This window comes from Sorghum bicolor, chromosome 5 (genome assembly GCF_000003195.3).
Source record: "Sorghum bicolor cultivar BTx623 chromosome 5, Sorghum_bicolor_NCBIv3, whole genome shotgun sequence".
In the NCBI taxonomy this organism is placed as follows: Eukaryota; Viridiplantae; Streptophyta; class Magnoliopsida; order Poales; family Poaceae; genus Sorghum; species Sorghum bicolor.
This window is the reverse complement of record NC_012874.2, coordinates 11,781,147-11,804,274: the sequence shown is the minus strand read 5'-3', so window position 1 is coordinate 11,804,274 and position 23,128 is coordinate 11,781,147. Positions and strand designations below refer to the sequence as shown.

Genomic DNA, 23,128 nt, shown 5'->3' with positions numbered 1-23,128 from the left:
GAGTATATGATAGTTAAAATGCAGAAGTTATATCTTGAGAGCAGCTACAAATGATTCAGTGGTAGTAATCTTTTATTGTGTCTTGTACACGAGCATTGCGCAACTGAAAGCTGCCTACTAGTAGTCCAAAATCTGCAGCCAACTACAATCGTCGTTTCCGCATCTAGTGCAGGCCTCGGATACTCGACAACGATCAGAAATTTTTAAAGCACCTTCAGACTGATATCCTAACACTTGATATATGGACGAGGCCCTTCTTGTTATTGCAAAAGAACAAAACAACAGATCATGCCCCTCGTTCAACACTATTAAAGGTATTTGAGATGTGCTTGGTTTGCATTGGTTGGATAAGATCATAAGAGCAGGAAACGAAACCAACGCATTGGAGATCAGGATGCCGTCTTTTCGATCGATCTGTCAGTTTTCGATGCTATTCAAGCAGGAATAGGTTTCCAATGCAGCAAATGCTGTGGAGAGCAGCGTGCCACATTGCACATGGCAGAACTGAGGTCCAATTATATGGGCTGCATGTTGTTGCAGATAATAGCGAGCAGGATGCATAGATAGTGCAGAGGGGACTTTGATTGGTTCTATTAACAATGTTGGCGTTGCTGTCTTCAATGGACTTGCGGTTTCTTGCAAGCAGATGCCTGAACAAAGCGGAGCCAGGATAGTCTGGCGTGTCCCAAGATCCCTGGGCACAGTGGCATGCCAGCCTGAGCCAAACCCGTTTTCTAAAAACCAAAAAACAACCCTCCGCCTTCGATAGTAGGAAAGTACAGGTGTTCCAAAATGCTAAAATACTAGTTTGGCTAATATGAGTTAGGCTGCTGCTACGTCTCTTTTGATCTTTACCAGGGTTGTGTCAAAATAGTAGACAAGTTCTAGGAAGCCTCTTTTCACTCATTGTCCTCCAAATACACCATGTCTGCTACTTTACCTTTTATACTTACCTTGTATCTCTTCAACTAGTTCCACTATCTTTAACTCATATTAGATGATGGTCATTAGTTGTAGCCATTGGCTTTCCCGAGGATAAAAATACAATACTCTAGAATATTCCTAGTTGAAATTCTACAACGTAATTTTGTGCGCTTGTAGAATTAATTCACTTGAGCAACCGCCACATATGCAAGAATCAAGTGAAGAATAAGAAGATATCGATGATGATGATGAAGAAGAAGCCAAAAGCACCTGAAGCGAAGTGAGTCCACAAAAAACCATACTAACACTTACCAAGAAAGTGGCTCAGCTACTGAAAATCCTTTGGAGATCGATTGGGGTACTTGACTTTCCTAAAGAAAGGCCAAGTAAGGCCTTCTGCAATGGGAGGCATCGCTGCTTGAAACGTCGTATAAAAAAATTATTAGCTTCACTAGTATTCGGTGCGGTGTGAAGCACCACTCTCTTTCCTTGCGGACCCAAAATTTGTAATTTAAAAATACTCGATCGCTTCTTGTGTGCTTGTAGTGGTACAGCTTTTGAAGACTAACAATGATTATTTAATGAGCAAGCACCAGTGCATCTACTTGCACCGATGCCAGAAAATTTTTTTCAAGCACTGGCAGCTGCAGTGTTGGAGCACTACTACAAGTGATGCCTCAAACTCGAAAAGGCATTTGGAGCATTGGTTAAACAGCACACTGCGGAAGGCCTAAGGGTCATGAAGAAGCGGGGCAATAATAAATAGATAGAAAGAAAGAAGTAGCATTGACTTCCCCGGTTATTTAAAAAAAGGTGAGTGGTGAGAAAACAAGTTCGAGCTCAAATGATGAGTCAAACAAGCACTTTATTAACCCCTGCCCCCCCCCCCCCCCCACAAGACAAGCACTTCAACATGTCATCACCAACATCCCTTAGAGCAAGTTTAATAATACACCTCACTTGCTGGCTGTAAGGTTTCTTGCAGCCTTCTCCCAGTCCACCCATACAATAGTTAGCTATTCACTGTTAATACATGACCCACTTATTTCTCTCACAAGATTTCTTGGTTCCTGTGCCTAAGCTAGCTGTAAGCTTACAGCCTGCTTCTCCTCTCTCTCCTCCCTTCTCTCCTCTACCTCAACATTTAGCCAGCTTACAGCCCACTATAATACTTGCTCTTATAGTCCTAGGGAACTAGGGAATGAAAGCTACGACCAAGATTGCAACAACTTTTGATTTATGGTTCCAAAACCTATTGTTGCCTTTATTTTCCTTGATCTTCTTTGTTTCCTTTTTTCCTGAGCTCTGTTCTTTTGTGTTTGCATTTGTTCGTGTACTTGTACTTATTCAACTTTTAATAACTTGTCTGTAGGGGCCTTTTGGCCTATCCAGTTCTTTCTAAAAATTATATTAAAACACATTATAAAATAATTTTACAACATGTTTCATATTTTTAGTTCAAAAAGGTTTCAAAAATAGTTTGTTTTGACTTCCACAAAAAGATTGAAACGGTTTTAAATTAACCATTTAAAAACTAGAGTTTCGAAAGACTTTTCAATATATGTTTGAAAAGGAGCACACATTTAAAATAGGTTTGAAAGTATATTTTCAAAATTATTTATAGGATTTTGAGAGTTTTCAAATCTAAAATGGTTTGAAAGAAAAGTGGTCAAAATCTGTTTTCTTAAAAAAAATAAAAAGAGTCTCCCTTTTTCTTTCTTCTTTCCTTTATCTATTTTGGGCCTGGTTCTGCTTTCGGCCTGCGACTACGAAGCCCCGGTCTGCTCCTGCTCCACACAGGCCACACGGCCCAGCGAGCCAACCTCTTAGGCTGGGCCTTGTGTGCTCCCTACGGCCCCACACGTCAGTGGCTGCCACTTTCTTGCCCAATGCCAAGCTCCGCCCAAGCCCGACTGGGGTACCGAACCGACTCCGCCATCTTCGATCAGGAAGGGAGCCCAAACCGGTACTTGTAAAGTCCACCACCGGTCCCTAAATTTGTGTTGTCGTGTCATCCCGGTCCCTAAACTCACAAATCGATTGTTTACATCCTCAAACTTGTTCATCTGTGTCATCTCGGTCCCTAAACTTGTTCAATTGTGTCATCCCGGTCCCTAAACTTAGAAATCATCCGTTTAGATCCTCAAAGTTGTTCAGTTGTGTCATCTCGGTCCCTAAGCTTGGTTTTGAATCTCATCTGGGTCAAAACAAAGCGATCTAACAACTCTATATCAAAAAATAATTCATAACTTTTTCATATGAACTCAAATGAAGACAAATTTTATACCAAAGTTATAGTCCTCAGCACAATCTACAACTTTGTAGTTGAAAAGTTTTTTATTTGAAGTCGTTTAGTGTTATTTTAAATTTTAAATTTTAAAATCTATAAACTTATAAAAAATATTTTGGGAACCTAAACGATTTTAATTTAAAAACTTTTCAACTGCAAAGTTGTAGATCATGTTGCTGCTACAATTTTGATACAAAGTTTATCTTCATTTGAGTTCATATGAAAAAGTTATGAATTATTTTTCAATATAGAGTTTTTAGATTCGTTCTGTTTTTGACCCAGATAAGACTTAAAAACAAGTTTAGAGACCGGGATGACACAACTGAACAAGTTTGAGGACCTATATGGAAGATTTTTAAGTTTAGGAACCAGGATGACACAACCAAACAAGTTTAGGTACCTAAACGGTTATTTTGCGAGTTTAAGGACCGGAATGACATATCCGAACAAGTTTAGGGACCACTGATGGACTTTACTAAAAGAATACATAACAGTTTTAATACCGATATCGTGAAGGAGGCTTGAATGCTTGTGTTAATATCCACATCAATCTTACAAAACAATGTTACACGGAGATAAACAAGGCACAATTGCTTCTTTTTCATTGTATACAAATAATGTGTCATTCAAAACTAATCATAGTTTCCAATAAATCCCTAGTTTGTGCAGGACGCCTGCCGCAACACCCCAGAACACAATCTCACAGAATATGACATACAGTAGAGTTCCCAGATTCTGCGAGTGCCAGACATCGACGAACACATGCTTCACTATCCAATTCACCTGCAGAAATAGAAAGAAGGAAAGAAAACAGCAAATGAAGTTCATTAGGCGACTCGACCCCGCTTGTTCGTTTGGCTGATCTATTGTTTGAGAAAAACACCGTCGAACTGATTTGGCTGATAAGCTCAAACGAACAGGCTAACAATGTTCTTATTATGCCAAGTTAATAACCTCCACCCATTATTACTTACAAGATTGTTATCTGGCGACTCGTAGTACCATCCGTTCACAAATCCAGCCAGTATTCCCTGTGCTCCTAGGACAAACACAAGCATGGCGTTCATGCCTATCCACTCCAGGAAAAGGAATGGCTTCCTCAGTCCCCAGACATCAATCTGTCCATCAAAGAATCGATGTAAACTTCTTTATTTGTTATTTTCCTGTAACATGGAACAGAAGAAGTATCATATCATGTCTAAATAAAATGTATACATAAACCGTACCAGTATATAGAAAGCTGACAGAACAATTCCTGCTGCACCTCCTGTAAAGCAGACATAGCTGAAGCTGTAGAGCTGCTTGTTGATTGGGATGGCTGCAGGAGCAGAGGAACAAATGTAAAATCTCTGTGCAAGGATTGTGAATGGCAGCCCATGTCACACAACAAATATGCATGGATAAGTACCATTTGTGAAGTGTAGGATGATGGCGAGCACAAGGAGTGAAAACCCGGTCACAAGCCAGTGCTTCAGTCTCTCCTTGTGAGTCTGCAAACAAGAAACTTTCTTAACCACATTGCATATATATTTGCATTCATTAAGAAGTCACAGGCGGAAGCAAAGTTTTCAAGAATAACCTTGAAATGGATTAGAACATGCCCATAATGTATCCCGATTGTCCCTGACAGTACTGACGATATTGAACTGAAAACGGAAAAGATTGTCAGACACTTGAACTGTTAGCTGCAAATATTCAGCTTCTGTTAAGGTTGTCGTATGTCAGATTTTCACCTTAACAAGCCTTCTGGTTCAAAAGGCGCAAGGCACCACTCTGGTGCATCAGCTCGCAAGGGACCCATGTTGGGTGAGCTTGATGTACAATCCTGATCAAAGTAATTTCAGATGTCGACAAAAAAATCATTAATTGTGACTAAGTAAACAGAAGGATCAATGACAATGGCAAGTAGTAAGAATTCTGTTGTACCTTTGACCGGATCCAAACTGGCTGTGTGTAGAGATGATTAATCCCCCAGACCTGCCTATCAACATAGCCAACTGCGTTGCAGGCTTGCTCCAGGCTTGCCCTCACACCACATTTTACCTGCACGAACAAGCAAAAACTGTGTCAAATAGGACACATTTCAGTGATGATGGTATGGTATAGTATGATCAGGAAAGTTGAGGATACCGTAAATTGTTTCCCGTCATTGACATCGCCATCGTTGTGGTAAACATAGCTCCAATCCGGGACATATAGCGAGAATGTTGTAACCATGTATATCACAAATGCAATGAAACCACCTAACCTGTTATTTTCAGAAAGCGTCAGGGATGTTACTCATTTTCAGAATCAAGAAAAAGAAAATGGAAAGATATGTGCAGTCACAGTGTCATTGAACTTTCAGGAAGAATAAGAATTGTGTACCATTGCCATCGGTGCGCATTGAAAATGGCGTAAGGACCGGACCGCACCGTGGTAGGCCGTACCTTTACGGTGAATGCCTCTATCAGAGCAACAATGAAGTATACCAAAGCTATTCTCTGATGACCCAATGTGAAGAAAAGAAAAGAATCCAAGTTATTGCCATGATATATGTAAAGCTGTAGGTGGCAAAATAAAATTATTGGTGACTGAACCAAACCTGTAGGATGCCCATCCATCTGATCTTCTTCATGTCTACTCCATAAGAGAGGTCATCCGGAGCATGAGAATATCCACCTTTGTACACATCAATAAATCATGAGATCTGATAGTAACAAAGTTTTTTCTACTAAGAGATGAATGAACAAAAGCTGTGACAGAATCAGAGTAATGAATAAAGAATTACCTTGGAGAAGCACACCCCAAAAGAGCATTTTCAGTGTTCTGATGGTAATCCTCTTCACGGCGTTACCCATGTTTGGAACTCTCTGCAATGACGTTCATGTGACGATCAGCTCTCTGCTAGCTTGCGAAACAGCAAGAGGTACAGACTATGTCCCTTCTCACCTTCAATGCGAAGGCGATCGCAACACCAACTATGAAGAGGAAGAAGGGCATGACGAAGTCTGCCAGAGTGCAGCCGTTCCATGGTGAGTGGTCAATCCGCTCATAAGCCCCACCGGCATCGTCCACCAGTATCATAAGCTGGGCAAGCAAGGAAATTCAACAGTTTATATGATGGCGTTGAAGTAATTCCGGCGGCATAAAACAAAGGCTGAATGCCTGAATACATCAGATCAGAGATCCTAGCAAAAACAAACGTGTTACTCCCAAAGTAGTTATCCTCATTTGCTCTCTCATAAAACATGGAACTTTCTTAAATCATTTCTAATAAGGTCATGAAGGAGTTTGTGCCTATTACAAATTAATACTGTGTGCCACAAAACAAAATCAAACTTTTTGGATTAAATAAAGAAGCAAAAAGCAGATATGGGCCGATGGGTAGGTGTATGTACCACAATGGTTAGCCCTCTGAAGGCATCAAGAGCTGCCACTCTCCTGCTCTTCTTCTTCGGCACTTCCTCAGCCACAGCTACTCTCTCCTTCTCGACGTCCTCCTCGCCCTTGCCATCACCATGATTGACATGGCCAACGTCAATGGCATGCTGATGCTGCTCTGGAACCTTTTCACCATCTGCTGCTATCTCCTGCCCCTTCTCCATATCCACCGTCTAGCTAGGTATGTATGTATGTGGCTTGTGCAGGCTTAACTTGCTTAGATTCTAGCTACAACATGAAAATTGTAGCATTCTAACATGGAAACGGATGCCCATAAAGGTGACTTGTATTATGTTCAAGTATGTCACATTCGTATATATACATACATACGTATGGTATCTAGTTGCAATAATTGGATGTGTCTTGCAGTCCACGAATTGCTGTTTATTTTGGTATAACTAGTTCAGCTGCTAGCTATATTAGTCTAGCAGGGTTGCCGTCCTGCAGTAGGTGAAGTAACTGTTTTCCACGGGAATTTGTCACTATCCAGGTTTCATTTCTTGGAGTGGCTTGGTGTCCTCTGTTTCCAAGTGTCAAGACCTTGCAGATTCCACCATGTAAAATGCCTTCACATGAAAACATAGCTCAAGGGGACAGGTGTAAACTAAGATATGTTTGTGTGTTAGGAAATGCGCCCATGTTCTTTGGAACAACATATAAGATCAGGGACCATGGCAAAGCAAATTATGACCCTTAGGAACGACCAAATTTTGCTAAACCCGAAGAAAACTGGACGGTTTTTTTGCGAAATTTTCGTGTTTAGATCCATCAAAATAATTTCACTAAAATGTGACATGGGAGAAAAACATGGGCGAGATATGTTCACGGATAATTTGCTAGAACTTGGATCAGATATGTTACGCTGATTTTGTGCGCGAGGAGTGTTTGAAAATGATGTATTACATATGTACTTTGAGCATGAGGAGATGCATATTAGCAGAAGATTACTCAAAAGCTAAAGGACAAAAGTGATATTTACAGGGGGTCGTCAAGAGCAAACATACAATCTCTATTTTTTGAAGCGTTCTTATCTTGAAAAACGATGGAGCGGCACGTACGTACGTCGTCTTGGTATTGGAAAATCAGTCGGTGTGTGGAAGACGACGGCCATCGCCGGCAGCGTTCGGACGCCGCTACACATCTTTGTCATTGTCTTGGAGCGTCAGTTGAGGGTGTTGCTCCATCTGGATTCAAACGGGTGAATCTAATAAATTCTTGCTTAGCGAGAGGACCATAAACAATATTAGTAGTAATGTGCCGTACTAGTACTATAATAATGCAATCAATCGGCGACGACAGAACTATCAGTTTGAACATTGATGCTTTTACATTCAACAACAAGAGCTGAAGAGCCACTACTTGAGCCATCATCATACCTATATTTTTCTCTTCATAGGCATAAACATTCCTTAATTTATTGTGTTACAGTACAAAATGTAGGCTTGAGTTTGCGCGGATACAGAGATATTGATACTCATTTATTGATTTTAAAAAGATGTGCATGATTCTCCTCATCAAAAAAATATTGAGTGTATTTCTGGGAAGCCCGGCAATGGGAGCAGCAGAGCATACATCGGCTAGCTAGCATGGCGGGAGCTGGAAAAACAAGGGCCATGTTCGCTTGAGACTGTCGGTTATTCAGCAATATTTTTCTCTCACAACAAATCAGCTAACAGTACTTTTAGAGACGAGAAGGGCGAGCAGAAGTAGAGCAAGAGGGGATTTACAGTATAATACCTTAAACACATGCACTAATAAGAGTTAACTTATTGTCTATTATGGACAGTTATCAACTTCACCAAGGACAGAATTATTTATGGATATTTTGAAGAGCCGTGCAAATGAATATTTTGACATCTTATCTAGAGATCTTGAAGGCCTACTTAAGGTCTTAGGCAGATTTAAATTAGATTGTTGAAGTGAGACATAACTTTTATTACGCCTTGTTATGCATAAGTGTTTTTCATATATTATATACATGGTCATATACAAATGTGTGAAAGTTGAACTATGGAGAAAAAATATTATCATTTGGTTGTTCTCAAGTGCATTCCTAAAATGAAACCATAGTATTAGCACGGATACTACACTAGTGAAGGCTAGGAGACAAATAGCTCGCTCTAATAGGGCTCCTACTTAGACCATCAAAAGTAGGAGGCTCTCAAATCTTCCAGTTGAGCCCTCATTCCTGAGGGTCTGGAGGAAGCTTCTACTTTTTCTCCACTCCTTTCATGCCCTTGTGGTCAAGCTGACGGCCACGAGTTATTCCTGTACGCGGCCTCTTCCCTAACGCCAAGCACCCCAAGCCTGACCTCTCAGATGTAGAGCACATCGACACAACCTCCTCTCTAACATGGAGCACCGATGCGGCCTCTCTCATTCCCATCCCGACATCAGTTGTCTCTCCCTCTCTTCCCTAGCAGCAGTCATCTCTCCTTCCGTTCCCTGCTAGCCCACATAGTGGTCTTCTAGTGTCCTCGCCTTCCCTTCGCGAGGTGGCTCTGTGCCCATCCTTCTCAGGTACCTCATTGCTCCTTTGACGAGTTGATTTCAGCAAGGCCACTGCAAGACATGCCCTTGTGCGAGTGGGTCCCCACTGCCCCTGTAGGGGAAGCTCCCCTGGTGAGGCGTGAGGATCCAATGAGTGGCCTCGTTATGGGCGAGATGGTTGAGATTGAGGATGGAAAATGATAGGTGGGTCTTCTATGCCAATGTCCCTAAAAAAGCATTTGAAGGGCTTGTTGGAGCAGATGGAAAAAATAATAAATCCTATTAAATGAGGAAAAACCTCAAATAAAAAATAGATCCCGGATTTAAGGGCTCTTGCTTGAGATACTCAAGATTTATAGATAGAGTATATATATATGCGTTGGGGACAAATCAACACCCTCACCATAAGTGGCTGACCATGTATTTTGTGACTGCCAATGGGCCAAGTTCTCACTTCTCAATTTCTAAATAAATCAAGTTCATACAATCGACCTTGTCTTCCTAGTATGTGCTCAAATTTGCTTAAAACAGTGAAGTGAAAGAAGTTATATTTTTGCAGCTTTAGTATCTAGGCGAAAACAAATTTGCCAGGTTTTAGTTTGAGGCTGTGTTTAGTTGATGAAGTGAAAAAATTCGTAACACTGTAGCATTTTTGTTTGTTTGTGATAATTATTGTCCAATTATGGACTAATTAGGCTCAAAAGATTTGTCTCGTAAATTTCGACCAAACTGTGCAATTTGTTTTTATTTTTATTTATATTTAATATTCTATGCATGCGTCTAAAGATTCGATATGATGGAAAATCTTGAAATATTTTACATTTTTGGGTGGAAGTAAATAAGGCGTGAGAAACGATTTTTATGCGTGCATATTTGGCAACGCTTTGGCGCTTAAGCAAGTGGAAGTGGAGAAGCCGTAACGAAGGCTTACGAGGAGGGGTGGCTTTTCTTTCTATAGACAAAATAAAAGGCGGCCAAAATGGGAATGGAAGTTTTTTTTGGATGAGAGACATAGGGCTTAGAGCATCTCCAGCAGGACTACCTAAAACATACTACTTAAATGTTTGTTTAGGTAGCCAGCTATTTTTAAACTACCTATATTTTATCTCCAACTCCAGCAGTACTACCTAAAACATGGCATCTAAATTTATTTTAATAGTCTATGACATAGAAGACCTACATGTCATCTTCTTTCTTGCTACCATCGACAACTCGGCCATGGGAAGTGGAGCTGGAGCACCGTGCCTGCGTCGGTGGGCGCTGCGCCCGCGAGGGGGGAGCGCCGTACCTGGGAGCCTCGCGCACCAGAGAGGCGTGCCGCGCCGGGGGAGGGGCGTCGTGTCTGGGAGCCGCGCGGCAATGGAGGGGAGGGACGCGCCAGTGGGAGGGGGTGCCATGCCCGTCGGTGGAGGGGAGGGGCGCGCCGTACCTGAGAGCTGTGCGTGTCGGGGCGAGGGCGAGGGGAGGGGCGTACCGCGCCTAGGGGGAGTGGGCGCCGCGCCGTATGTTTCTGTCTATTTCGGGAGGAGAGACGTTGCAAAGAATAGGTAGTATGATTTGTTGGTCCAATAGATGTAGGTAGTAGAGGAGAGAATTTGTATTAGGCCAACAAAAATAGGTAGTCAAGTAGGTAGCCTGTTGGAGTGGATTTTTTTTTGGCATGTACTACCTATAAGATAGGTATAGGTAGTGGGTCTGCTGGAGATGCTTTTAGGTCGGGCATAGGCGGAGCGCGGCCCAAACGATTGATTAATAATTGCAAGAAAAAAACATTTCAATAATTACTTGTTACTTGTTTGATTTAGGACGTGCAGTTTATCTAAAAAGGTCTACTACTGGAGCAGAACTCGAGGAAAAAAAATATTATATGTATAAGCAGGAGATGACGGGTTTTTTTAGTGGGATAAGCATGCGCAGGGATGGATGATACGGTTCGTTACAGCAGAGGTGCACCGTTCCCTTTTGAGAACGGCAATTCCCTCCCGTACAAGTACAATGGTAGGCCCAATATGATGTACGTACGTACGTAGGTAGGTAGGTAGCTCCTGAAGTCGAAAGGCCCATGTATGTTGGTAGAGAGAGAGAGAGAGAGCAGGCTACCAGCCCAGCCACAACCTGAGGCTCCCAGATGATTCCCCAGCGTGGATGGGCTTGGGCCTGCCGCTCCCACGCGCAGCGCCCAGGTCGGGCGGAGTCCCCGAAGCTGAACAAACGGCTGTGGGCAAAGCCGTTGTTGAGCCTCTACAAACGCGTGATCAACCAACCAGCCATTCACAAACACGTTTTTTTGTTCCCTCTCTTGCTAAGAAACTGTTAAAACTAAACTAAATTAATAACTTTAATAGAAATGAATAAATGCATCATTGGTGAATCCAACGAGCTAGCTAGTATAGTAGCGGTGGTGTACTACAGGAGAAGTTCGTTCGCGGGCGGTCAGGTCAGCAGCCGTGTTTCTGTGTGGTGGGCCGCACGCTACAGACAGACAGGTCGTCCACGTCATCGGTTAGCGAGGTGCGGACGCAACGCGCCCATGGTCCGTGGACCACGGATCGCGGTCCCTTCCCCTCCCTTTCCGTTTCGCCTGCCAAACGAAACACCGCCCGCCGCGGCGCGAGCACACAAGTGTTCAACCACCGATGGCCGCCGGACGACGGAGTCGGAGCCGGACCACAATCCACTCACAGAGGTTTAACGCAGCAGCTGGCCGGTTACTGTTAGCACGTATACGTACCTCCTGGCTTGTTGCGAGAGTAGAATCTGTCCGAGAAGGAGAAAGAGTGGTTGGACGATCAACTCCGACTGCCGGCGAAAGCAACGACCCACTGCCGGCCGGCCGGCCGGCCTGCCACCGACCGATCAACTACGAGATCACATCAAGGCCGGCGTTCGTTCCAGCGGCACGACACGGGCTGACGGCAACCGATCCCGCCCCAACCCGTACCCGCCGCTGCTACGAATCTGTGGACGGTGGAGCGGCGGAGAGCCACCCGGCGACGTCGCCGTCATCAATCAGCGGCGCGGCGCGGAGGGCCCACACACAGCTTGGACGCCAAAACCGCTGGCGGGCGGCGGCCTTATCCTCTCTCGCCTCACAGGTTCAGGGGGGGGGGGGGGGGGGGGGGGACCACCTCTCGTTTCCACACGGCACGGACACACCAGCTGGGGTGGGGAATGCGAGGATGGGCGATCCAACAGATGGATGGCTCTTCGTGAAGGCGAAGCTTCACCCCACGCTCCGACTAATTTTTCTTTTTTTTTTTTAATTAAAAATAACAATAATATCGCCTAGCAACGTCAGCTCGCCAATGCTTCGATTCCATTGTTAGCCAGCTTGCATTGCAATCAAGCACAGCCCTTGTGTAGTCGGAGAAAAATGGTAAACAAATTGGAGACCATGATTCCGAGATGGGACGCCCATTGTGTTCAACGACGGCAGCAGCTGTTTCAACGCTGGCAATGGAACATTTGGGACGAGAGCTGCTACAATTGCTCGTCATCAGTCATCGCCATGCTCCCAGATCACACAAAAATAACGCAGATCAGGCCAACTTGTTGAGTGCTATGTACAGTGGTTTTTTATTACTAGTACTAGTACTCGGCGATTGCAATAGCAGCAGCAAAAGCATGGGGCTGTAGGACAAGAGCAACAAGAAAACAGTCTGTGTCCTTCACCTCGGGACAAAAACACCACACTCATCTCTCATCCAATTTTCACACTCGACTCACCACCACCAGCAGCAACAAAGCAGCAGGAATCTCTCTTTTTCCCAAGTTTCTACACCCACCCATGGCTCCACGGATCTGATCTGGCTGGCGTCGACCACCTCCTTGCCCTTCCCTCGATGGCAGGGCAACACAGGTGCGCCGACCAACAGATCTCGGGCGGGTCTTCAACTTCATCAGATCCAGCAATGGCGGAAACGGTGCACGGACATACAGTACGTACTAGTACTACTAGTAGCCTTTACGTCTCTTGGTCGCGGACGGGACGGGACGAAGAAGATCCACATACTCAGAGATAGATCCAACAGATCCTCAGATCCGAACGGCGGCGACGGAGAAGACGAAGCCGGCGAACTCCGGCGGCGGGCGCACGACGGTCCAGCTCTTGCTCTTGACATCAAACACCCACACGGCGTGCCTTCCACCGCCTTCCTCGCCGTCAAGCGCGCCGGTGACCACGACCTTCTCCCCACCTCCGACGCACACCGCGCGCGCCGTGCCGGCCTTGAGCCCCGGCGGGTACGGCCCGACCTCGCGCCACCCGCGGCGGGTCCCCATCCACTCCATGACGGCGTTGCCCTCGATGCACCAGACGCGGCCTTTGACGACGACGTGCGCCGCGGAGGGCGGCGCCCGGACGCGCTCCAGCCTCCGCCAGGCCCGGGCGGCCGGGTCGAACCACTCGGCGTCGCGCTCGAACCCGCCCTGCCGCGCCGTGCGGTACCCGCTGACGGCCAGGAACCGGTCCCCCGCGACCGTGGCCATGCCGTCGCACTCGTCGCGCTCCTCCGACATGTCCGGCAGCGGGTCCCACGCGTCGGCGCGGGGGTCGTAGGCCTCCGCCGTCTTGAGCGCGTTCTTGTGCTTGTCGTGCCCGCCGGCCACGTAGATCTTGCCGCCGGCCTCGGCGCACGCGAAGAAGGACCGCGCCGACCGCATCGGCGCGCCTCGACGCCACCGCCCCGTCGCGGCGTCCAGGACGTGGACGTCGGCCACGGGCTCGAAGGTGCGCGGGTCCCAGCCGCCGAGCACGGCCAGGCGCGTCCCCACCGCGGCGCACTGCGCGAAGACGGGCACCACAGGCGGGGCGCCGCGGTCACGGCGCCACTCGCCGGTCGTCACGTTGTAGACCGCGACGCCGTAGGCCGGGGTGTTGGCGGGACCGTCGTCGCCCTTGGGTTCGGCGTCGTCAGCGGCGGCGGACGGGTTGCCGAACTGCATGAGGTAGACGATGTCCTCGTTGGCGTCCGCCTGCGCGCGGGCGGAGGCGAAGGCTGGGGTGGAAGCGGCGCTCCGCCAGCCGCGGCAGACCCGGCGCATGGCGCGGTGGGAGGCGTGCGGGACGCGCGCCAGGCAGTCCACGGCCACGTCGTCGGGGATACCCGGGATCAGGTCGACGTGCTGGTCTTGGCCGCCGGCGCCGCGGTAGCAGCCGCTGCCGACGCCCCTTGGGCTCCGCATCTTGGATGGCTTTTTGTTTCGGCTTGCGTGTGTGCTCAGCTTTTCTCTGGTTCTTCTTCTCCTCTCTATGAGATGGGATGGGGGGATGAGAATTGAGAAGAGGGGAATGGGATGTGTGTGGCCTCGCCGAGCTGCGGATCGGGGATTTAAATAGAGGGGTGCCCCTGCTACGTGGCGATCAGTTATTCGACCGAACGCACAGCGAAGCCGATTAAAAACCCTGCAAATGCATGGTCGTGATAAATCTGGGGTTTTATGCCCGGGTTTTGATGATGCTTTGTTTTTTCTGTTGGCTCCTTCACCGTGGAAAAGTTTGCATCTTTACTCGAAGTGGACTCTTCATAGAGTAGAAAAAAGGCAAAAGGATGAAAAGTTTGCAACCTAGAAGTGTGACTGAAACATTTTTTTAAGAAAAAAAAAAACTTTTTTTACTCCATGTTTGTGGATCTAGAAGGATGATCTGGGCTGATCTTTTGGTGGTGTAGAGAGTGTAGATGAGCACGAGGAGAAGGACGGAGCTGTAAAAATGACTTGTGATGTTTCCGTTTGGGAGCAAATGGACGACGCCAGAGGGCTGCGGATTACAGGTGACAGCAGGGACGAAGCAGAAAAAAATTTAGGAGGGCTGAACAAAAAATCTACATCGACTTAGTTCTACTATTATCTCTCGTAATAAAAAAAATATGTTAGTTTAAAGTAGTCTTAGATTAAAAATATAGACCAATAATGAAATTCACAAAATATATCTAAAAAATAAAGTTCTCAGCACACCCTACCTTATAAATCTATGTCTAAAATTAGAAAAAAAACACTAGAAATTTCGCTAGGCCAGCAGCGGTAGGGGGGCTGGAGCCCCCCTAGCCCCACCGCTGGCTACGTGCCTGGGTGACAGTGACACTGACCTGTGTACTAGTAGTAGAACAAGTGGGGCTTTGGCGCTCCCTCCAATTGTTGCCGGCCAAAAGAGGCGGAGGGGATCTTTTTTTCTCTCTTTGGCTGTGCCGCCGTGATCTCATCCGGCTTCACAGTCGCCGCCGTGATTTCATCCGAGTGCACCCCCTGCGCCCGCCCGACAAGGTCTCCCAAATCAGGATGTGATCGCAGAGATTGATTTGATTCTCCCTATTAGCGAGCAAAAAAAAAATAATTATTACATTGCAACCGGAGTCTAGACTTTTCTTGCTTGTGTCTGAGTTTTCTGAGATTTGCTTGTGATACAAGTTTATTTTTTTGGATGCCAGACAACATGGGGTGGCCAGTAGCAGCAGCAAGAAAAAGAACGGGTCCATGAACCAGGCTGCTTTCGATCCAGAAAATCTTTGGAAGGAATGAAGGCATTCATCAGTTGACCACGCTGAAACAAACCTGGTGGCCGCCGGCCGTTGTGATGCCGGAAGATACGGTTTGCTGGTCACGCGTGAATTCGGGTGCGTCCGGCGATTGATGATGGTCTCACGGGGCACGGCATACTCCGTACTTGACGAGTGCACAACCAAAGTGCATATGGCACAAGAACCGTGATGCTGCTTGTTGGTCGCCACGGCAAAAGCGGTGGGCATGCAGGGCCTTGCCAAGCTTGCCCATGCAGCAGGGCCTTGCCAAGCTTACCTGGTCACACGTAGTAGACAGCAGTTACGCCGTAGTGTATTTTTTTTTCCCCGGATGGCGTCTTGTTTCGGACAAATTAGGATGCTGGCTTACTTAGGGCTTGTTTAGATGCAAAAAGTTTTTGGATTTTTACGCTGTACATTTTCGTTTTTATTTGACAAACATTACTAATTATGGAGTAACTAGGCTTAAAAGATTCGTCTCGTGATTTACAGGTAAACTGTGCAATTAGTTATTCTTTTTATCTATATTTACTACTTCATGCATGTGCCGTAAGATTCGATGTGACAGGGAATCTTGTAAAATTTTGGGTTTTTTGGGTGTATCTAAACAGGGCCTTAGGGCAACTCCAACACTACCCTAAACTTCACTTGGCAAATCTTGGATTTTGCCAAGTGTAAAGCTCAAATACCAAGTGAAAAAAAGAGGCTTCTCCAACAGTTAGCTATTTTTTTGGCAAATTTGGACTATCTTGTGATTCCTGAAAAAATCAGAGAGACTTTTATGCAAAAGTTGCAATCTATTTAAGGCATGCGTACATGCTAAATGTGTGGGTCCCACCGTGTAGGCAGGATGCCAAGCGCTCCCAACGCTCCTAAATTTGAGCCAGTTGGCCCTCTTTTTGGCAAGCATCCTATTTTGCCAAGTGCATATAGGGTAGTGTTGGATTAGCTTTTTCCATATTTTGCCAAAAATTAGGATTTGCCAAGTGCATATAGGGTAGCGTTGGAGTTGCTCTTAGATCTTATAGTTCGCTTCAGATGATAAATGCACTGTAGGAGGCGTTCAGAGAGGCGTGGAACGAGATTTGGGCAGAATCCTGCACGCGAGGGATAGGATTATCGTGAGTCGCTGTTGCCACCCCAGGCCCGGCCTGGCCCCGCGCAGCACGTTACGAGAGCAGCGGGACTAAAAACGCATTGTTTGTTTGACTGGGTGGCATGCATGCCAGGTACACATCAGTAGTGGGACAACGGAGTTTATCTTAATCTTCCGCCCAACTTGCTACGCTCTGGCTAAACTCTAACTCGTCACCGTGGGGACAAAAAAAGCGCAGCGGAGCCAGTAGTTTCTTTTGATTCCATGGAAAAACGGCCATCCGATCCAATCCGTCCCCGTCCCCGGCGGTCCAGCGAGTCCGTGACAGGTCAGTCCGACGCGGACTCGTACACCTCACTTCCTCAGCCTTATCTTATCTTGTGGTGGAGTACGTGCTCCTAGTCGGACTGCCTGCCTGGCTGGGGCTCCATGGCGACAAGCATTTGTGTCTTTCTATTTACTACTCGCGGCGTCGCAGACAGGGTGGTGGGCGTGCCTGCCGGTGCCGGAGCCACCCGGGGACTGCTGGGGTGGTGTGCTGGAATGAACGATGAATGAATGATGATGATGATGATTCAATTCGATGAGGATAAGGATGATGAGGCCCCGGGCCGAGGACGGGCACACCCATGGCGCGGCGCACGTGGGGTCACCGGCCTGGCCGGCCGGAGAGACGAAAGCGGAGGGAGAGGCGTCGCCGTCAACGCCAGCGTCCCAGCCCCCGGCTATATCTCGGCCCCATCGTCGTCGTCACCGCTGCTGGCGCTGCCATTCAATTCGTATTCGTCTGTGGATCCCAAGCAACAGTGAACACTCGGTGGATGGTTGATCGGTCATGCGTGGCAGAGAGAATGATGATATGCATGCCGCCCTGCTCAATGGTTGGGCATTCTCCTCATGAGATGGATGAGATCGGATCCGGACCGGACCAGGCAGCTGAGGTGGCTTATCCACTCCTCACTCCTCTGATAGTTGCATGTCAAAAAAGAAAAAAAAAACCCTCTGATAGTCTAATCCTCCGTCACCAGCGGACCAGGCAGATATTTTAGGCTCCACCCGCCCGACGTGGCTGCCAAAAAAAACGAAATTTGCTTGTTTGAAAAGCTATGACAAAAAAAAATTATTCACTGTTTTATTTTTAGAGAGAAACACTGCTCAATAATTTCTTTATTGTGAGAGATAAAACATAGCTGGATGGCGGGGCAAATTCGGCGAATAATCTCAACTGAACAGGTCGTAGCTAGCTGCTGCATCAAACATCCCTAATCATACATTGAGGCTCTGTTTAGTTCTCATCAAAAACTTTTCATTTCATCACATTGAATTTTTTAGACACATACATACTCCCTCCGTCCCTTTTTAATTGTCGCTTGTGCTTCCCGAAAAACAACTGTCGGCAATTATATATTAAAAAGTATTAATATTTATAATACATAATTAGTATCATTAGAAAGATCTTTGAATTTAGTTTTTTAACAAATTTATTTGGAGATACAAATGTTCCACATATTTTCTACAAATCGAGTCAAACTTGTGGCACGCACACCAACGACGACAATTAAAAAGGGACAGAGGGAGTAGAGTATTAAATATAAATTAAAAAATAATTGATTACACAGTTTACAAGTATTTTGTGAGAGGAATCTTTTAATCGTAATTAGTCTATGATTGGACAGTAATTACTATAGTTATAAATATGCTTCAGTATCTACAAATTTTTCTTTTCACGAACTAAGTATCTACAAATTTTTCTTTTCACGAACTAAGGCCTTGTTTAAGTTTTTTCAAAATCCAAAAACTTTTCAAGATTCCCCATCACATCGAATCTTACGACACATATACGGAGTATTAAATATAGATAAAAAAATAACTAATGGTACAGTTTGGCTGTAAGTGCGAAACGAATTTTTTGAGCCTAGTTAGTCCATGGTTGGACAATAATACTAAAATTAAAGTTTTTTATAAAAAGATATTATTCTTTTATAAAAAAATATTGTTAAAATATTGTAAGAGAAAAATACTATTCTTTCATAAAAAATATTGACTTTAGTTACTACACAGCTTGTTCACTTGCGCTTATCAACCGAATCTGTCAGTTATTCAACAGTGTTTTTCTCTTATAATAAATCAGCTAACAATATTTTTTATCATGGCTTATGAGCCAAACAAACGAGGCACTATTTTCCATCTCCTCGTACTTGCCCTAAGAACTCGCAGTTCTTCCTTTCCAGCAAGGCCGTTGGCGATAAGGAGGAGAGGCCCCATCTACCGTTTAGAGATAAGAAGTTATGTAGTTGATGATAACAAGGAGAGGCCCCATCTACCGTTTAGAGTTACGTAGATTTAGTTTGTTTATTGGAAGGAGAGGCACCACATCCATCGTTTATAAATATAAGCGATTATGTTGATTAAGTATTTCATTATTTTCAGCAGTCATGTCATGTGATATGCTGGGTTTTACTTAATATAACTAGTCTATCAACTCGTGCTCTCGCATGGGTTAGAATCAACATTAATTAGTTAGTGTTTTCTTTGTTTAATCTCTAAATCTTAAAGGACAAAAGTGGTAATTAATCCATTCATCAACCTCATGGCTCATCCCACCTCCATTTAGAAAACAGAATAGGTTTAGAGCTTGTACCACAACACTCAAGATGTTATTTTGTTATCTCAAATAATTATATGTGTAGTACTATTGTTTTACAAAATCCGTAGCACTTAAAATTAAAATGGCTAGTATTGATATGAAACACTTTTGTCAAAATTGTATAGAGTTATTTAGGATAACAACTTAAACATATATTATTATGGAGAATTAATATAACTTAAAGTGAAATTGTTGGTGTCATTGTTATATAGTTTGTTACGAAATATTTTCCACTTGATAAGCTATTGAAATAAACATGTACCCTAATATATTCATGTTTACTTGGTTTACATGGTGGCACATATCGTTATGTCTACTTTTAACTTTTAATAGTCATAGAGTGTAATTTTGAAATATATGTAGCAAATTTTATGGATATTGAATTAGTTTTCGCGATACTTTAATGCATTTGCATGTAGGATTGTGAAATATGTTTCCTCTAATTTATATAAAAACTAAGATGGATAACTTAGTTAAAATAAAATAGTTTTACATCATAATATCTTTCATAATAGCAAAGGCAGGTAACCTATAAAAATATTAGGGTGTTACTTTTAATTATCTTTTATAATGTTAGAGTTGTGCACTTTAGATACAAAGTTAGGAGTTATTTGGAAATATCTTTCATAATTATATAGGTAGGGTAATTTAGATGCTAATTTAGTGGGTTATTTTGAATTTTCTTTTAGAATGACAAAAGTGGGTAATTTAAATACAAATTTAGGGGGTTATTTTGAATTATGTTTCATTATGGCAGGGTGGATAATTTATACGCAAGATTAGGGGGGGCTACTTTATCATATATTCTATAATGCAGAGGTGGATTATTTTTCATAGATCAAAATCGATCAGGTGGTTATTATATATGATGATGATTGGGTCTATCAAATTAAAGGCCAGATGTTTCTGATTATTGTGAGAATTTCTCGGATTTATCTTTTTTTCTTAACGGTTCGGGTAAGAATTAACATAGAATCTCTGTTATGACCTTTAATAGTAATAATAAGATAAGATCCATTCCTCTTATCTTAGAAAAGCATCTAATTAATAATACTAAGATAAGGTCCATTTCTCTTATATCTTTTAAAAAATAGAGAAGCGTACGCTTCTAGAACTATGCATGTCCCATCCAACTATGCTGCCCGTGCCGCCATTCCTTTGCTTTTGGTTGTCGTCTTGCTCCAATGCAGCTGTCGACGACGATTAGCCAAAAACCCGAAACTTTACAAGATTCTCCATCAAATCGAATTTTGCGGCACATGCATAAAACATTAAATATAGATAAAAAAATAACTAATTGTACAGTTTTTCTATAAATCACGAGACAAATCTTTTAAACCTAGTTACTCCATAATTGGACAATATTTGTCAAACAAAAACGAAAATACTACAGTGTCAAAATCCAAAAAAATTTTGGATCTAAACAAGCCATAAGTGTCCTTGTTCGCGCTGTGTGTTCCTTTTTCCTTGTCATCACGTGGCACGGTGTACTGTAGCAGTCCCGGCCCGTGCTACTAGAATCAACATGTTTTCCTAGAGTTTTTTTTTACTTTTTCTAGTAAAATTTTAGATACCCTAGGGATAATTTTTTTCCCTAGAGTGGTATTTGAGATTCTAGGGAAACATACATTTCCCTACGTTCCATTGATTTCCTCGGGAAGAGTCAGAGACTCGATGGCAAGAAAGTAGCCAGGTGGCAGCGTTTCTCTAGGAAAAATCACATACCGTTGGGATATCTTGCGCTCAAAAAATTTTGGCGAACACACCTCAAAAAATCTCGCGCTCTTTCTCTCTCTCTCTCTACTCACATGTGGGCCCATCAAACCCCAAGCCTTATCATTTCAGCTTCCTCCCATTTCTTCTCCCAGAAATTCACCTCGTGCGCTCTTTCTCTCGCTACTAAGATTCACCTCATGTTCTACTTCTTCCGCTTCTCAAATCTAGAGTGCTGGTAACGGTGGGGGCTAGATCCGGTGGCTCCATGCAGGGTGATGAGATTGGCTGGTCTCTCCTTCAACTTGGCTGCTGCACTGGCGTTGGATCTGACCACGCCACGATCCAAGTCGCCCCACAACGTACGCCGCCGTGCTCTCTAGCTGGGCGATAGCTGGGATAACTAGGCTCGAGAAGCATCCACAGCGACAAAGACGCGCAGACGGTGCCGGTGGCCGCAAGATGCGCAGCACGCTCAATCCAGTAAGCCTTCTTCTCCTTATTTCTTATCATCAATTTTGTTCAGGTCGTCAATTCCATTCGCTCGTTGATTCATGGCCCAGAGGTGGCTAATCAAGATTTGATCTTGGCCTTGCAGAAGCAGGTATGGCTGATTCATGGCCCAGATGGTTGATTTTGTCTGTTCTCTTCTGTACTTCCCTATTCATCAAATCTACAAAATATTCTTGATTCAAGTTAATTTAATTTTGTTAATTTAATTTTGTGTTGTAGGCTTGATAAGTTTCTTTTTGTCCGTTTCTTGATTTTTCTTGGCAGGCTATGCTAAACATGTGCTGCTCCAGTAACCTCTGATGATGGAAGCTTGCAAGATGCAAAGGCTAATTTAGTGGCGTTGTGTGTTGATTCACAGGAGTGTATCCCTGTTTTGTGAAGAAAACATATGATAAATGTATGTGTAACTGATGGATATCAATGTGAATTTTAATACAATATATTTGTTTTTGTTTGTGATTTGTTTGAATGGTGAATAGAAACATTTGACAGAAACAAATCAATAACAAATACAAATATATATGAAAAATGCTGAACGAGCACAAAAAAAGATTGTATTTGATCGAGGACCATGACAGTTTCCCTAGAGTTTTGAGTTCCTAGGGAAAGATGGTTTCCCTAGGGTTTCTCAGAAAACCGTAGGGCACGTTTGCCTTTCCCGTCGAAATCTTCTCTAGAGATCTTTCCCTACTAAAATTCCTAGGGAAATGTTTTCCCTACCGTTTTTAAGCCTTTCTCTAGGAATTTAAATCATAGGGAAACTTGAGTATTCTAGTAGTGCCGTAATCGTCATCGTGTCGATCGATCCATAGCCATCCATACCATCCGGTGCTAATGTGCTGATCGATGATGGAAACAGGGCACTCGTACTGATGAATGGATGGATGGATGATGCCCAACCCAACCGAACAGTCGGGAGGGTCTCACCCTCAAGACGCGCGGAGTACGCACCGCGATGGGGCCATGGACTTGGTTGCACTTCCACCGGCCAGATCGAGACCTCTGGCCGGCCATGCACGGCGCGGAGCTACCTAGCCGCCTAGCCGGCCCGGACCTCAGCGTCGTCGCGTCCTGTGGCCGTACTGACATTAGCTAACCGCTGCGCTGCGATTCTTCAAATTAGTAGGTCAATCCATCCAATTTTCATGATTATTATTACTCTACTAATTAAGTACGGTTCCTGGTTATAACTACACAGTCAGCTCTGGGCTCTGGCTGGCCTCTACCTCGTCGTCTCCATCGTGTCGTCGTCACCAGAAAACCAGATATAAAGTACGGCTTCTAGAAGCTGCCCAAAAAAAAGAAACTGGTCGAGCTTCTAGAAGCCTACAGCAGCCTGCTGCTCACGGGAAGAAGACTGGAGACATCAGCAGGTTCGATGTTGCAACGATCCGCTGCTTTTTCTCTGTGTCAGCCTCGTCTATAAATTATGACACGAAGTAGACTGATTTATTTTAAAAAAAAATACTATTAAATAGTTGATAGTTTCAGCTAATAAGCTCAAATGAACAGACGTA

General features: G+C 44.4%; 2 protein-coding genes and 2 long non-coding RNA genes across 4 annotated transcripts; 1 reads left to right on the top strand and 3 right to left on the bottom strand.

Moving 5' to 3' along the window:
- Positions 3,719-6,801, bottom strand: LOC8076912 (heparan-alpha-glucosaminide N-acetyltransferase). The gene is made up of 13 exons (XM_021461965.1): positions 6,595-6,801; positions 6,146-6,283; positions 5,985-6,066; positions 5,799-5,875; positions 5,588-5,697; positions 5,345-5,462; positions 5,141-5,257; positions 4,948-5,039; positions 4,794-4,860; positions 4,623-4,704; positions 4,441-4,532; positions 4,189-4,332; positions 3,719-3,997 (listed from the first exon to the last, which is right to left on the bottom strand). Exons 1-13 carry the CDS (start codon positions 6,799-6,801, stop codon positions 3,851-3,853), a joined length of 1,473 nt encoding a protein of 490 aa, XP_021317640.1. The 3' UTR covers positions 3,719-3,850.
- Positions 7,446-12,232, bottom strand: LOC110435645. The gene is made up of 2 exons (XR_002453435.1): positions 11,859-12,232; positions 7,446-7,821 (listed from the first exon to the last, which is right to left on the bottom strand). It is a non-coding gene; the product is annotated as an uncharacterized LOC110435645 (long non-coding RNA).
- LOC8076911 (F-box/kelch-repeat protein At2g44130) lies at positions 12,658-14,449 on the bottom strand. The gene has a single exon (XM_002449221.2). It carries the CDS (start codon positions 14,309-14,311, stop codon positions 13,163-13,165), a length of 1,149 nt encoding a protein of 382 aa, XP_002449266.1. The 5' UTR covers positions 14,312-14,449; the 3' UTR covers positions 12,658-13,162.
- Positions 21,054-22,065, top strand: LOC110435744. Its single transcript, XR_002453598.1, has 2 exons — positions 21,054-21,702; positions 21,876-22,065. It is a non-coding gene; the product is annotated as an uncharacterized LOC110435744 (long non-coding RNA).